This window comes from Macaca nemestrina, chromosome 1, assembly GCF_043159975.1.
Source record: "Macaca nemestrina isolate mMacNem1 chromosome 1, mMacNem.hap1, whole genome shotgun sequence".
NCBI classification, from domain to species: Eukaryota; Metazoa; Chordata; class Mammalia; order Primates; family Cercopithecidae; genus Macaca; species Macaca nemestrina.
The window spans coordinates 42,592,991-42,608,803 of record NC_092125.1 but is presented as its reverse complement, the minus strand read 5'-3'; the positions used below and the strand labels follow the sequence as shown (position 1 = coordinate 42,608,803).

The window sequence follows — 15,813 nt, the reverse complement described above, 5'->3', positions numbered from 1 at the left end:
CCATTTGACCCAGTGATACCATTACTGGGTATACACCCAAAGGATTATAAATCATGCTACTATAAAGACACATGCACACATATGTTAATTGTGGCACTATTCACAATAGCAAAGACTTGGAACCAACCCAAATGTCCATCAATGATAGACTGGATTAAGAAAATGTGGCACATATATACTATGGAATACTATGCAGCCATAAGAAAGGATGAGTTCATGTTCTTTGTAGGGACATGGATGAAGCTGGAAACCATCACTCTGAGCAAACTATCACAAGGACAGAAAATCAAACACAGCATGTTTTCACTCATAGGTGGGAATGGAACAATGAGAACACTTGGACACAGGGTAGAGAACATCACACACTGGGGCCTATTGTGGGATAGGGGTCTGGGGGAGGGATAGCATTAGGAGAAATACCTAATGTAAATGACGAGTTAATGGGTGCAGCAAACCAACATGGCACATGTATACCTATGTAACAAACCTGCACGTTGGCACATGTACCCTAGAACTTAAAGTATAATAAAAAAAATTAAAAACAATAATAATTATTCCGCCCTTTTGGTCACTTTCTCAATTTTGAGAGATTGACCAAAGCCTTAGTCATTGATGTTATTAGCACTATCATAAATGTACTTACATGGTTTTGAAACCCACTGGGAAACAGCTGAACAGTGGGTTTTGCAAGGAGGGAATAAGGACTGAGTAGAGGGCACCTCCTTATGCTGGAACATCCTATTTACAGGAGAAAAACAAAGCCTGGTCTGTTCTAGGATCTATGTGTTTTCTTAAAGTCCTAGCTTGATTATGTCACATTTAGCAGAAGTGGCTCTATTTTAGTTTGGTTTGGTTTGTTGGGCCTAGTGCATGAGCTTAGTCCCAAATAATGGCCTCCCATTTAAAATTTTGTTTAAAAATAATTCCCCCTTTTGAGCCAGGTTCTCACTTAGGGGAGAGTGTGACCAAAACTTAGGGCCTTAGCACCACTCTCAGTTACCATCATTTTGGGTTTCTGGTCTCGGCATGTCATTCATATAGGTTATGGAGTCCTCATGGTCGCATGTTTCTTTCAGCTTTTGTCATTTCAGTTGAAGAGGGACCATTTGACGTCCTAGAGATGGCTGCATGCAAACATTTAAAACCTTTGAGAGAATACGGCACACCAGGAAGACTATTATTATGACTACTGGGAGGATAATATCAAGAGTGTGGAGTATGCTCCTTACCCAGGGACCCCATAAACCAAATCACCTACAATTAAATAGATTAAAGAATGAGCTAGATGAAGAGTCTACTCACTTGACTAGGTGGTCTTTTCATTAATCCCCTACAGCTGAATTTTTTTAATCTACATATGATGTATTTCTGCATAGGCCACAAGTGTCAGCAGCTGCATAGGTACATTTCTGTTTAGCGAATTTTATTATTTAGCAAAACTTTCACAGGAGAATTTAAAGTCTGTTGTGTAACAGCCTATAAAGTAGAATTTGCTGTAGGGCCTATTATGAGAGAGACATTTCTAATTCTTGTCTTTTAGTCTAAACCATGGAGAAAGGACCTAACAAATGATGTCCTTCTAGAAGAGTGAAGGCCTCCTGGCAGTGTTCTCATTAATCCATGATGCAGGTTAAGAGGAGTTTTGACTGATTATGAGGCAATGTATGTACCACTAAAGTTTCTCACCCACATTGGGCCTTAATCTGTTTTCTATTAAAGTATAAGGTTATTCATATATAAGGTTGGCTGCAAAATCCTTCACAGATAAAATTATACCCTATAAGTGCACATAATAGACTCCCTTTTCATTTATATTGTTCATAGAGGCATACACAAGGAAAAAATATTCAAAGGTCAGAGTCTTGTGATAGCAGAAGTCTTGATCCATGATCTTGGGAAAAGCTATTCATATCAAGGATGTCATCTTCTTCTGGGGAGAAACTGTCCTGGTTAGTTTAACTTAAGGGGTCCAGTGGATGTACAGTTCCAGGACTGTGAAGCGACCCTTCTCAGTTGTGAGATTATGAACCCAAGGTTCAAGTCTCCAAAGTTTTGCTGTAGTATGGAGGGCAAGGACAGTCTTTCTCTGATGTTTTCAGAAGATCTAATCTTCAGGTTCTAGATTATGAAGGGATTATCCTCAGTGAACCATAAAAAGCTTTCTTTACCTGGTGAAAATACATTGTAGCATAATAATCTACTGTTATAACATCGGCCCTCTTGCATTGGAAAGCTTTTATACAATTAGAAAACATGCACTGAAAATGACAGTTGAATGAAATCCCTTTATAAATGTTTAAATGGCCCATCAGATAGCCAAATGTACCTGAAGCTTTAATTTTTTTCCCAGGAATATGGAAGCAAATATTGGTTCTAAACTATTTCCATAATTTATAAGTTACCACATCAGTAGATTCAATTTGGATTATTTTATCTTTTCCATGACAAGTCATGGAATGCAGAACCTTTAATAACAAAAGCTTAAGGACTCAGGAAGGACAAGGTGGCCATCCTAGTTCTTCATGAGTCCATGCTTAACAGTGGGCTTATGTCCTCTTGAATACCAGTTGTTTCTCCAATTTAGGTGCACAGCACTGATAACTAATGGGTTATCATAGGTAATTTGACTTTGACCGTGGGGTTCATTCAAATTGTGTATTTAAACAATTTTAGTATTGGCTGATTTAGCATGATAACCTAGAGCTTGGTTTTGAAAGGTTTGTCAAATACCACAGGTTTTAAGCATTGGATATTACAAAATAGAATCTTAGGTTACTTTCAGTCAATCATTTAGCCAAAATGATGATACAAAAATTTTTTAAAGGATGAAACATTACTCTGATAGAGAGGAGACCAGCTTTCCAAATAAGACCCAATGAAGATAGCATGAGGCCAACTGTCTGTCTCCTTTCCTTCCCTTCCCCCTCACCTTTTTCTTTTGTAGTTTACTTAAAAGGTAAACAAAAACCTTTCATTATCTTTTAATATTATATAAAAATCCTTTTTAAAAGAGAAAGCCAAATTTTATGTTTCCATTAGTGTATTTTTAATGTTAAAGCTAGTTTTTAATAACATTTTATAAATATATTCAATTTTAATTACTTTGACCATAAGGTAAGACTTTTATAAACCTTTTATAACCAATTAGAATTTTTTTTTCTCAGAACAGAACAATGTTCCAAGAAAACTCTGTTGTGCTTTTATTCCAGTGTCCAATTTAGGGAAAAAATAATAATGCCATTTTATTTAGCCAATGTATTCACACATAGAATCACTTACAGTTAATTTTTTATAAACCTTGCACAATGTGTTCAAACCTTTAGCTTTATTTAATTTAAAACAATCCTTTAACCCTCTAACCTAGGCAAAAATTTACATTTCCATACCTTCTTATAATCTCTTACAAAAAAATGTATTTCATTCTCCTTACATACCTTGCATGTAAACGTATTTTTTTCAGTAGGCTCAATTACATATTACAGTGTTAACTCTCAGCAACTTTTACTTTCAGTAAAAATCTTGGTAAGTAAGGGATTTAATTATGTACTAGGTGTGGAGCCTAGGACCCAGACAGATAAGGTCTGACTTATTCCAGCATCTAACTCCATGTATCTCAGGCCTTACCTAGCTATAAAGCAGGCAAACTGTACAGTTAAAAGTCATAGTGGCAGTTTATGAAGCACCTTTAAATTGTACAACATTTCTGGCACAAAATCTTTTTAATAAATTATTTCACAACTGACACAGACCATGTATGACATGTTTAGACTTTCTGACTTGCCTAAACATCTCTCTTTTTAAACAACCAGTCATTATACTTTAGGACAAGAATTTACCATACAACATCCTCTCTTATAGAAAATCTCTTTTCTTTATAACCTTCTTTGCATGGCTAGGGGGCATGGTTAATTCCATGTATCCCCAGGCCTTATTTAGAATTAATGTCTCTAAAATAAATTGAACAATTTTCAAAAAAGTCAAAGTTGTTTATGACCTTAAAGCATTTAGCAAACCTGTTATCTGACCTGCATAATTTAGACAAAATGTCTTTATCAATAATCTTTAAAGCTGTTTTTGTCTCCCAAAAATTCCTGAAATTACATGAACTAAAAGGTATTACAGTTTTTATTTTGCTGTCAAAATATTTGATGTAAGTGCTGATTTTTGTTTAAGCCAATTAATTAGAGTTCTTTTATATAAACATTATACACAACACATATATAATTACACAGACAGACAGAAGAACATTATACAGTAGTTGTAAGATTTCTCGTTTGCTAGTTTTTTAGTTTCTTAATTGGTTATTGACTTTATGGTGGAGTCCTTGGAAGAACAGGGCCAGGAAAGGGGTCTCTGGTGCCTCCAGGCTGTTAGAGCTTGAATACCCACTTTTAATTAAGCTGACTTTTAACCATAGCACTCTTTAATAAAGTCTTTTTAAAATTTCTTTTTAACCAATTTTAGCCAGGCCAAATGGCTGATATTTCTGGCTTTTGAAATTTACCATAGTAGGTAATCTCACAGATGCTCAGAGAAAGGAAAATTTAAGATAGTCCATGGAGGATAAGAGACTAGACAAGGTTATGCAGATATTCAACCAGAAAGAGTTTGCTTCCTAAGCAGGGACTTGCACCCGGACCACCAGTATGAAAGGGCAAAACCTTAGCTACTGAACTACAGCATGGGGCAATCTCTACTGCCCTTCCCAGAAGGAATCTAGAGTAGTTAACAGTGAGTTTGCAAAGGCTTTTAACTACTCAGGATAATTTTTAGAGCTAACTATGACATAAACCCTAAAATTCCTGTTCCCTGGAAGGCAGAGACCAAGAGAAAGTACTGCTATGTGATTACAAAGTCAAGCTCCCAAGAACATAAAACAAGATGGAGATAAGCAGTGATTTTTACCATTCATTCAACTGTTTTTACAGAGAGAGAGGCCAGAAATCTGATTGGTAAGAAATTCTTACCTTTTGGCCAGCATGCCAGGCTCTGGGCTCTCTTGCCCTGAGTGGCTCTAGTGACCCAGCTTGCTGCACCATCACGCTGGGGGCCAAGCCGCATCATAAAGGAAAATTTTTTTTTTCACTCTGGCCAGAGCAAAATAATAAAACATAGACATTAGCCACTCTGCTTAGCACCCAATATCAAACTGGCAAGGCTTAAATTTGCCCTCAGATGGCCCTCCTCATCTTTAATCAAACCTCCGACTAGGAGTTTCAAGGCGCTGTCTCTGGGCAAGATGGTTGCCCTGAGTAACGGAAGAGATACGAAAGGAAAATAAGATGAAGGGAAGTATTGCCTGTGGCATTGTGCAGAAAGTAAAGAGCTCAGGGAGGCCAGAGCAAGACCCATTCATTTCAGCGACACTGAAAAGTTCTGATGGCCACTAGCTAGTAGCGAAAGGATCTTTTCCAGCAGTCTCATCAGCTCTCAGGTTTCCCTCTTTTTGGGGAGGAAGGAAAAAGTTCCCCATGTCCCACCATCCTGTACATGCCTAATCCTGTCACCCACAGCTATCAGCAAAGAGTGTAAGGCAGATTATTCCAAAGAGAATAGCAGTTGACATCCCATAGAGCCAAAACCGTTCCTAGCCAAAAGATATTTTACTAAGAGCCCTCATTTTAAAAATGTACTTCAGTGCAGCCGGGCACGGTAGCTCACGCCTGTTATCCTGGCACTCTGGAAGGCCAAGGCGGGTGGATCACGAGGTCAGGAGATCGAGACCATCCTGGCTAACACGTCGAAACCCCATCTCTACTAACAATACAAAAAATTAGCCAGGTGTGGTGGCGGGCGCCTGTAGTCCCAGCTACTCGGGAGGCTGAGGCAGGAGAATGGTGTAAACCCAGGAGGCAGAGCTTGCAGTGAGCTGAGATCTCGCCACTGCACTCCAGCCTGGGCAACAGAGAGAGACTCCATCTCAAAAAAAAAAAAAAGAAAAAGAAAGAAAGAACTTCAATGCATTGTTGTTCATTTGGAACATTCCACTGTAAGTTATCTTTAGTAAGATTTTGCTGTTTCTGTAAGACTTCGCTGCCTCCCAGGCCTAATGTGTAAGCCAGAAGGAACTCAGTTTTCCAGAAATTAAGGAGCCCATTTTTACCTAAAATATTGGCTTTACTCCCAGGTTCTCTTGGTTAACTTAGCCAATGATTTTTCCTACCTAAGCACACAAGAAAAATGAAAAAAGGGGTAGAACACAGAAATCCCTATGAATTTTCAAAAGCCAAATGTTATAACCCCTGCAATATTACGGCTTACTACCAGTTCCTTTCTGACCCAGTCAGATATAAGAGGCCTCTAACTGGATCCAAGCCAGTTAATTCCCGGATCAAATCTGTTCCTGGACCCAGTCCAGTTTCTGTCATATCTACAAACCCAGTTTGGATTAGAAACTTGCTCAAAGAAACTCAGAGAGCTCAAAACACAAATCCATGGAGCTCCAAAACTCTAGAGGGAGCTCACCCGCGATCCCCAGCCACTCTGAGAGATCAATGGACACAGGTGGGACCTGCAGGTACCTTGTATGTTCACTCAGCTCTCCTGGGGGTCACTAGAAGGTCCACTTCAGATCCTGCTTCTGACACCATCTGACAAAAGAAAAACTTCAGCCAAATTAAATTTAAAGGAGTTTAGCTGAGCAATGAGTGATTCGCAAATCGGGCAGCCCCTAGAATCACAGCAGATTCACAAAGTCTCCAGGGGTGCCTCACGGTCAGAATAAATTTACAAGCAAAGAAGGTAAGGTAATGTACAGGAATCAGAAGTGAGGAACAGAAATAGTGAGATTGGTTACAACTCGGCATTTGCCTTGTCTGAACGCAGTTTGAACATTCAGCAGTCTATGAGTGGTTGAAGTATGGCTGCTGGGACTGGCCAACACTCAGTTATTGTTACAGGTGCATAGTCCTAAGTTAGGTTTTCAATTTTGTCTGACTCTTACAGTTTATCCACAAGGACTCAAATATAGAAGTATGGAATCCTTCTCAGGCTATATTTAGTTTGCTTTAACAGATCAATATTTCTCAAAGTATGGTCTCCAGACCAGCAGTGTCATCATCACCTGGTTGTTTAAAATGCAAATTCTCAGGCCCCACTGATGATCTGCTAAATCAGAAACTCTAGGGGTAGTGCCAGGAGTTTGTTTTAACAAGACCGCCAGAGGTTCTGGTGTATCCTACAGTTTAAGAATCACTGACAAAGATATAAATTGGCGGTTTGGTTTTATACTTGACATATCATGATGAACATCCTTATAAGTCAGTAGATAAAACCAGATGCCTCTATTTATTTTCCTTTATTCTTTATGCATATATACACATATATAATTGTACATTAACAGACTCACTTTACAGATGTTTTAGGGTTTCTTATTGCAGTCTGTTTTGTTTTACTTGTCTTTATTCTCCCCCTTCCCCAATGCCACCACCTCCCCTCAAGCAACTCGTATTAACAACTTAGCATATGCCATTCTGTATTTTCCCCATTCTTATCTAACACATAAAACACATACTTAGACGCTAGACTTTAGATTGCCTGCTTTAAGAAAAATGGGATCATATTTTATACATTACTCTGCTTATCAGTTTCTCATCCAAAAATACCTCATGAAACTGTTTCCAAGGTAACTGTTTTCGCTCTAAATCTTTCTTTGTAATGGCTGCATGATATTTCATGTATGGATACACCACGATTTATTCATTCACCTCAATATTGCTGGCATTATGAATAAAGCTGTAATATATATATATTTATATACATATATATTTATATATATTTATATACATATATATTTATATACATACATATATATACCCACACACACACACATACCACACATACACGCACATATACCCTGATGTGTTTATTTCTGTAGTATACATTCCTAGGACAGGATTGCCAGGTTGAAAGTACATTTCTCATGTTAAAAAATATTTCCATTGCATTTCAGAAAAAGGATTTAAATTTTACATTTCCACTAATTGTGTATGATAGGGGCTTTCTCCCCCATATTGCCATCAGCAATAGGTGTTGTCATTTGATTAAACTTTTGCCAATCTGATAGGAGCAAAGTGGGAACCCTTTTTCCCTCTCCTGTCTGCTTAATTGATATTTTTAAAAAATAGACACATTCCATTTTGTGAGGAGCTGCAAGTTCCCCAGCATGCTTTTAATCCTTAATTCCACTTCAGTGGACCTCTCCATAACTCACTTCAAAAAGGGAGCAGTATTTTCCCTTTAAAGCATAATGAGACTGGGCCCTTTTAAAATTCCTGTTTAGAGAAACCTAGAAATCTAGATTATCTCTTCTGCGTAAGCTGAAAGTCAGACAGTGCATCCTATATTATTCATATGTACCCTGCCTCATTCCCCCGTTCCCTCTAGACCCTCCATTTTCGGAACCTTTCTTTCTGCCTTCTTCTGCTCCACCCATCCCCCTGTTTATTTTAAACCTCCAGTATCCCCTTTAAAAAATGATTTTAAAATAAGCTTGGAAAACAGAATGCATTCTGTTGCAACAACATTTGTTGATAACACTTTAGGGCTTTAGCAGGTGAGGTCTGATGCTGGAAGCCCAATGACCTCATTGATTGAGCGCAAACTAGAGTAGGAGGGACGCCAGTTCTTCAGACTGGATACCTCTCCCAGTTCAGGGCTCTGCCTCTCCACTTCCCATCCCTTAGCACCTGAAGCAACCTATAGCAGAGGGAAGCCCTGTGGGCCCTGGCAGAGCCTCATAGAATTGCGAGAAACTCTGGCTTCCCTTCCAAAGTCCGGGAGTCCAGGGAGCATCCCAACCTCCCTGGGGTTTTTTGAGAGGAGTGTCACTCACTAAAGAAGATTTTGGAAGCCTGGGGGCCTAGCAGCAACCATTTGTCAGAGCCTACCTGCCTGGTTCTTGGGCTCTGGAAGTGGGAGCTTGGAATCCATCAACAGCTTACAAAGACTGGAGTCCCCCTGGGTGCACCCCTGGGTCTTCCTGTCATCCAGTTGGTGTTTCTGCTGGTTTCTGTCCTACCATTACAGCTACCCTAGGAACCCACTGAAGGAGGAAAATAAGACAGTTGAAGGTGTCACAGATGTAGGCATCTGAGTAGTGATTCACTTTAACATGCATTTGATTGTTTAGAATGTATGTAATATGCAATATGTATGCAATACCACTCCTCAATCTGAGGGTGTTTAATGTTTCACTTCACCAAAATGCAGCATCTAGACCGGCTTATGAATCTTCCGCTGCATTCCGTGAAGATGGAACCTTGTTATACTAAAGTCAACCTGCTTCACGAGCGCCTGCAGGATCTCAAGAGCCGCTTCAGATTCCCCCACGTCGATCTGGTGGTTCAGAGGACACAGAACTACATGCAGGAGGTGGGTGTGGCAGGGGCATCCCTGGTGGAGGAGGGTGAAGAGAGAGCAGAGAAATGGGTGCTGACCAGTGAGACTGGCTGCTGGTGTAGCTGAGGGAAATGCGTCGCATCTCTTTAACCATCATGTTGGGGGAGGACATGTTCAGTCCCTCCACTGGCTTCATCTTCCTTCCATGTGGGTGAACATCATAGACAAGATATAGCTCCGAAAAATAAAGTAGCATTAATTGATAACTACTCGATTTGTCAAATCAGTGCTTTAACCTTGGCTACACATTGGAATCACCTGGGGGAAATACTGATGTCCAGGCTGGAGTGCAGTGGCACAATCTTGGCTCACTGCATGCAACCTTTGCCTCCCAGGTTCAAGTGATTGTCTTGCTTCAGCTTCCTGAGTAGCTGGGACTACAGGCATGTGCCAACATGCCTGGCTCATTTTTGTATTTTTAGTAGAGATGGGGTTTTACTGTGTTGGCCAGGCTGGTCTCAAAACTCTTGACCTCAAGTGATCTGCCCACCTCAGCCTCCTGAAGTGCTGGGATTACAGGCATGAGCCACCACACCCAGCCTATATGGCTACTTTTTGATAGAACGTCCCTACCCTGATTCCAGCTGCTTCTAATATGCAGCCAGGATTGAGAACCACTGGCTTAAATTAATTCCGTAATGTAATTAAGAGCAAACCAATCAATCAATCAATCATAGCTTCATATTTGAATTTCTTGAGTCTGCTTGACAGGTTTCTTTTTTTTTTTCATAAGGAACCTTTTCCCCAGTAACAGGAATGAATAGCACAAACTCCTTCCATATTATGGTGTTTCTTGAATGAACAAGGGGTGTGGTCATCAACACTCTAAAGGACACCATGCCATTTCACATAGATATTCTGAGGAGAGATTACTGTGGGCCAGACACTGTACCAGATCCCACTTCAGGGAGCTTGAGTGAGACAAATTCTTAGATAAATTCACTACAGCATTGAAGGTATGATAAAGGTGTATATTGTGGCCAGGCACGGTGGCTCACGCCTGTAATCTCAGCATTTTGGGAGGCCAAGGCGGTGGATCACTTGAAGTCAGGAGTTTAAGACCAGCCTGGCCAACATGGCAAAATCCTGTCTTTACTAAAAATACAAAAAAATTAGCTGGGCATGGTGGTGCACACCTGTAGTCCCAGCTATGTGGACACTGAAGCATGAGACTCGCTTGAACCCTGGAGGCAGATGTTGCAGTGAACCAAGAGTGTGCCACTGTACTCCAGCCTGTGTGACAAAACGAAACTGTGTCTCAAAAAAAAAAAAAAAAAAAAAAAAAAAAGTATATATTGGATGCTTTGGGATCACGGGCTTGGGGAAGAAAGGAGCATTTTTTTTTTTTTTTCATAAAAGTTATGGACAGGATTAAGTGATACATTTTAGCTAACCCTTGAGTTGTGAGGGATGAAAGAGGAAGAAGGAACAAAATTGGGCAACAGTTTAGCAGAAGTCTCTTTCGTAATATTGGACCCTGGTGACGGGAACACAGGCAAAGGTGCAGAGAATAAGATACCTGAACTACTTCTGCTTTCTGAGCCATGAGCATGTCAGCCACTGTCCCCACCCATCCCTGACCCTTCCTGCCTTCCCAGCACTGCCGAGAGAGGGAGAGATATGCTGCGGAGTGCTTTACATCCACTTAAAAGTGGAGGTGCAGCCAAAAACTAGTTGAAGAAGGCTCCAGCCTCATCCCTTAATCAGTGGCTGCAGGTATCAAAGAATAGAAGAGGAGTACCCACAGGAGATGACAGAACGCTTGCTCAGTCCCATGGCCTTGGGTTTTCCAACTTCTTCCTGCTCCCACTGTGGCCACGTGACCATTTGTTTCACAGCCTTGGTGATGGGGTGATGTTGCTGTGGGTCACCCCCAGAGTAACAGCCGAGGGGACTCATCTCTGATGGCCCCTACTCTCCAAGCCCACTTAGCCAGCCTGTGGTTGGTGACCCCAGCCTCTGACTGTTGTCTGTTTCTGTGTCACTTCTGCTTTCTAGCTAATGGAGAATGCAGTGTTCACTTTTGAGCAGTTGCTTTCCCCACATCTCCAAGGAGAGGCCTCCAAAACTGCAGTTGCTATTGAGAAGGTTAAGCTCCGAGTCTTAAAGGTAAAACCGTTCTCTTGTTTGTGGGAAGCATAAAATGAGAACGTGACCCCTGTTTCTTTTGTGAAGTGGAAAATACCATGTTCTCTCCTTCGCTCTAATCTTTCCCCACTCCTTCCTCTCCGAAGTCCAGTGACTTGTCAATCTGCTGTGGTTTCTCCAGTGTGACTTCCATGCCTCTTCTGCCATCTAGTGACCACTGCTAGTCCTCAGTACCATTACCCACAGCTAGAGGCCCTGTGTCCCAGCTTTCATAGAGATAGAACTCGACAAACATTTTATTGGCTGTCCACCATAAGTATTGTGTGGGATGTAAAAATAGGCAAGGCCCAGCCTCTTTCTTCGAAGAGGTTACAAATATGGTAACATCCATTAAACTGGCAAATATTTTATTGAAAAATCAAAACCTCATGGCAAAGGAAATACTCCAAGGAAAAGAAACCTACCATATGAAATTGTTTTAAATGTACTTCAGCGTAAGTGTATATTAAAATAGCTTTAATAATAGGAGCTTGCGCATATGTTATATTTTAAAGGCTTTTACTTGATCCCTACAAGAACTTGTGCATTAACTGGAATATGCCCCCATTGTACAGATGAGGAACTGATTCTGTAAAAGCTAATGTGACTTAATTAAGCTCAACAAGCTGGTCAATGGTGAGTTTAAGGATAAACGATCATACACTGATTTTTTTTTAACTGATTTTTTTTTACTGCCTTCTAGTTATCCTAAACAGTGCCTTGGAACAGAAGATCAAAGTCCCACAGAGCCTAAGGGTGGTCTCTGAATTTCGGACTTGATCTTGATGCTTCACAGGCAAGAGGAAACTCTAGCAACCAATTCACTGATATTAAAAATGATACTGATCACGGTAACATACATAATAATGAAATTGCAATGGAAGTAAAAAAAAAGATAGTGTCAGTGTCAAATGCTTTAGCGTACAGAAAGAAAGGAAGAAAAAATGTAGAAAGGTGTTCAAATAATAGGACCTCAAGTTTGAAAGAGATTTTGAGTGCCTTTAGTTCAACTTCATGTTCAGTGTTCAGCAGGTTCCCTCAAGGGGTGATCCCACTCATGCTCCGACACCTGCACTGGCAGGATGCTTTTTGCCTCTCAGGCTAGCCCATTTGAGTTCTTGACAGCAAGAACATGCTTTCTTATGTTAGACCAAAGTTCTCACCACTGGTCATTCCAGTTCTACCCACTTCATTCATAACCTTCTTCCACGTGGCAGCCTTTGGTTGTTTGAATAAGTTATAACTTGCCCTAAGTTGTTATCTCCAGTATAAACACCTTGGTCTCTTTAACCGTTCTTCACTTGGCCTGACCATTCTTCTCACTGCCTATGACTGTACTCTGATTTATCTGTGATCCCCTTGAAGTGAGATCTAAGATTAAATCCTGGTCTCCATGTTGGGATGTCCAATGCAGAACAGAGAGAATCATCATCTTTCTTGTGCTGGATACTGAACTTCTTTGGTTAACACGTCACAGTGTTTATGGAGCCACTAGCCAGGCCTTCTCTTCCCTTGTGGAAATCATTACAACCCACTGACCCTGCTTTGAGGATGTGGAGTAATAGATGATCATGGACCTACCTGGGACAGGAGTAATAAAGTACAAACTCACCCCCCAATTCTATCCCCAACTTCTTTATAATGCAGAAGTCACCACTCTGTTTTGATCTTGCCTCAGTTTCCATATCTGTAAAAGGTAAGAGTGAGATGGATCATTATCAGTTATAAACTGTGCCTGCAGTGTGAGGAGATTACATGGAAAGATCTCTGAGGCCTTGGAAATCCAAGAGTTCTCAGACATTAGGGGGAAAAGAGAGGTGAAGTGGGTGGCTGAGTTTTTTGCGCAAGCATAAGTCAACAGATTGTACTGTTACTATTTAACATATGTTTCTTTATTGACAGCAATATGATTATGACAGCAGCACCATCCGAAAGAAGATATTTCAAGAGGCACTAGTTCAAATCACACTTCCCACCGTGCAGAAGGCACTGGCGTCCACATGCAAACCAGTAAGGGGATGAGTTACCCTAAAGAGCTTGCTCTTCTTACCTCTGAAGTTCAAACAAGTTCTTTTGTGATGTGTACTGGCAAACAGCAGACTAGACCAGGGAGGGATTGGCAGACATTTTTGTAAATGGTCAGATAGTAAATCTTTTAAGCTTCGTGGACTGCACTATTTCTGTTGCAACTATTCAGCTCTGCTGTTGTAGCACACAAACAGCCATTGACTATATATAAACAGACTTTATTTGCAAAAACAAGATGCTAGCCAGATATGCTGACCCCTGGGCTAGACAAAATCTCAAAGGGCAGTGATCTGAATTTGAGCCAAACTAGGGGTTGACATAGAATACCTAAGGATACCGGGTGTTCCTCATTATAGTATGACTCATAGGTCCAACAAGTCCTCTGAAACTTGACCATTGCATCCAAAAAAGAGCTTAGCTCACATGATTACAGGATATTTGTTCTGTTAAACCCAGCAATGTTGTTTAGCGAAATCAATGGAACCACTTAAAACCTCTACAAACATTGAGCATCCAGTGAGAGCCATGATTACCAGGGTGTGACTTCATCTGTAGAGCAGAGCAATGGGCCAGCAGAGACTGAAAACAGCTCTGCGAGGAGGTATTATTTATATCCTCGTGGTACAAATGAGGAAACCTGAGTGGTTAAGCCACTGAGCCAGGGCCACAGACATGGTGACCACCAGAGTGTGAACCCGGTTCACACTTCCCTGTAACATGATAGGCACTCAGGAAATTGTATCAAGTACTGCTACCACTATTATTATTACTACTTCTGCATTTCAAAAATGATCTATTAACCTGGAACAAGGCCTACTCCCTCTTGGAGCAAATGATAAAGAGGTTTTTGGCAGCTCAAAGAGTCTCCAAGCACTGGAACATTAAAATCCTTTGCATGAGTTATTTTACTGCAGACATTTCTTTGGTCATTTTTAGTCTGTAAGTGTTGTTTTTCTTCAGATCATCATCAGCATATTAGATGTATTTGGCATTTATTTCTGGGGCATGGTTCTTTAATAGGAAAGGATTTGATTAAGCCAAGGGATTGACCCTTGACCTTACATGGCAGAACAGTTCAGCAGCCAAATGATGATGGTGTCCACTGCTAGGTGGGTTTGCACACAGATGTTCTGCTTAGATTTTTTTTTTTTCAATCGCAAAGGCAGTTTGGGGGCCTCAAATCCGCCTTATTTCAGGAGAAAGGTAAGGAGGTTCTCCTTCTCATCTGCTCCCCTCTTTCTAAGCATCAACAGAGTGTGCTGTGCCCAATCTGTAAGAGGCTCTTGTAATTTTTTTAATCAGGAGGCATTGATTTCAAAAGAGCCCGTGACCCAGAGTTTTTGGTAATGGAGGATATTATATCAGCTTTAAGAGCTTTTTAAAAATCTGGATTTGCAGAATAGATGAATGAGGGGATTATCTGCTTCCTAGAAGGAGTCTTTATTTTGCTAAAGTGCATTTCCCTTGGCTCTATAAGTAGCAGCTTCCTAGATCTGTGGTACTCAACCTCAGCCAGAGCTATGTATTAGAATTGTCTGAGGAACTGTGAAAAAATGATTCTGACTCCCCAACACCTACCTTCAGGGATACTAAATTAATTGGCCGAGGGAAGTAAACCTATGGCCCAGTTCAACCAATTCAATATAGAAGACCTGTTTTGTAAAGTTGGTCACTTCATGACAGTGTACATGTCCATAGAAAGTTCTCCTTCCCACAGAATTATTTAGCTGGTTGAAAATTTAAAGGTCTACTGTTTATTGAGTCAGCAAATAGGTATTAGATGTGTATCACATATGATCCAGGCATTATGCCAGGCCAGCATCCCTGCAGTTCTGGAGTTCATGGTAGAGAGTGGGAGACAGGCAAACAGGACGCCATGTGAGGAACACAGCAGTTGCCTCATGGGGAAGAGTTCCAATGAAAGTGCCAAACTCTGCTTCTGCAGCCAGGAAGGACTTCCAGAGTCATGCTTTCACCCAGTCCTGAGGGATGAATGACAATCAGGGGAATAGGAATGGGAGACCACATGGGAAGGATGAAAGGGTACTGCAGGCATGAGTCTGTTCCTCTCGTTTAGCAGAGGAAGAGACAGAGGCACAGAGCAGTGATGTGGCTCACCAAGGTCCCATGTCTAGTCCAGGGCAGTCTCCAGTCTCCTGGGCAATGCTTTTCTCAAATCTGTGCAACAGTCCTGCCTCTAGACCCTCTAGGGGTCATTGAAGCTCATGTCTCTTCAATCCTTTGCCTTTCTTCTTGGTT

At 40.9% G+C, this 15,813-nt stretch overlaps 1 protein-coding gene across 3 annotated transcripts in view; it reads left to right on the top strand.

Moving 5' to 3' along the window:
- NIBAN1 (niban apoptosis regulator 1) overlaps positions 1–15,813 on the top strand; it is a 173,609-nt gene that overhangs the window by 149,075 nt on the left and 8,721 nt on the right. For all 3 annotated transcript variants that reach the window (XM_024793704.2, XM_024793703.2, XM_071077084.1), the window contains exons 10-12: positions 9,211–9,372; positions 11,398–11,508; positions 13,429–13,536. In XM_024793704.2, coding sequence (XP_024649472.2) covers positions 9,211–9,372; positions 11,398–11,508; positions 13,429–13,536 — 381 coding nt within the window. The remainder of the gene's footprint in view (positions 1–9,210; positions 9,373–11,397; positions 11,509–13,428; positions 13,537–15,813) is intronic.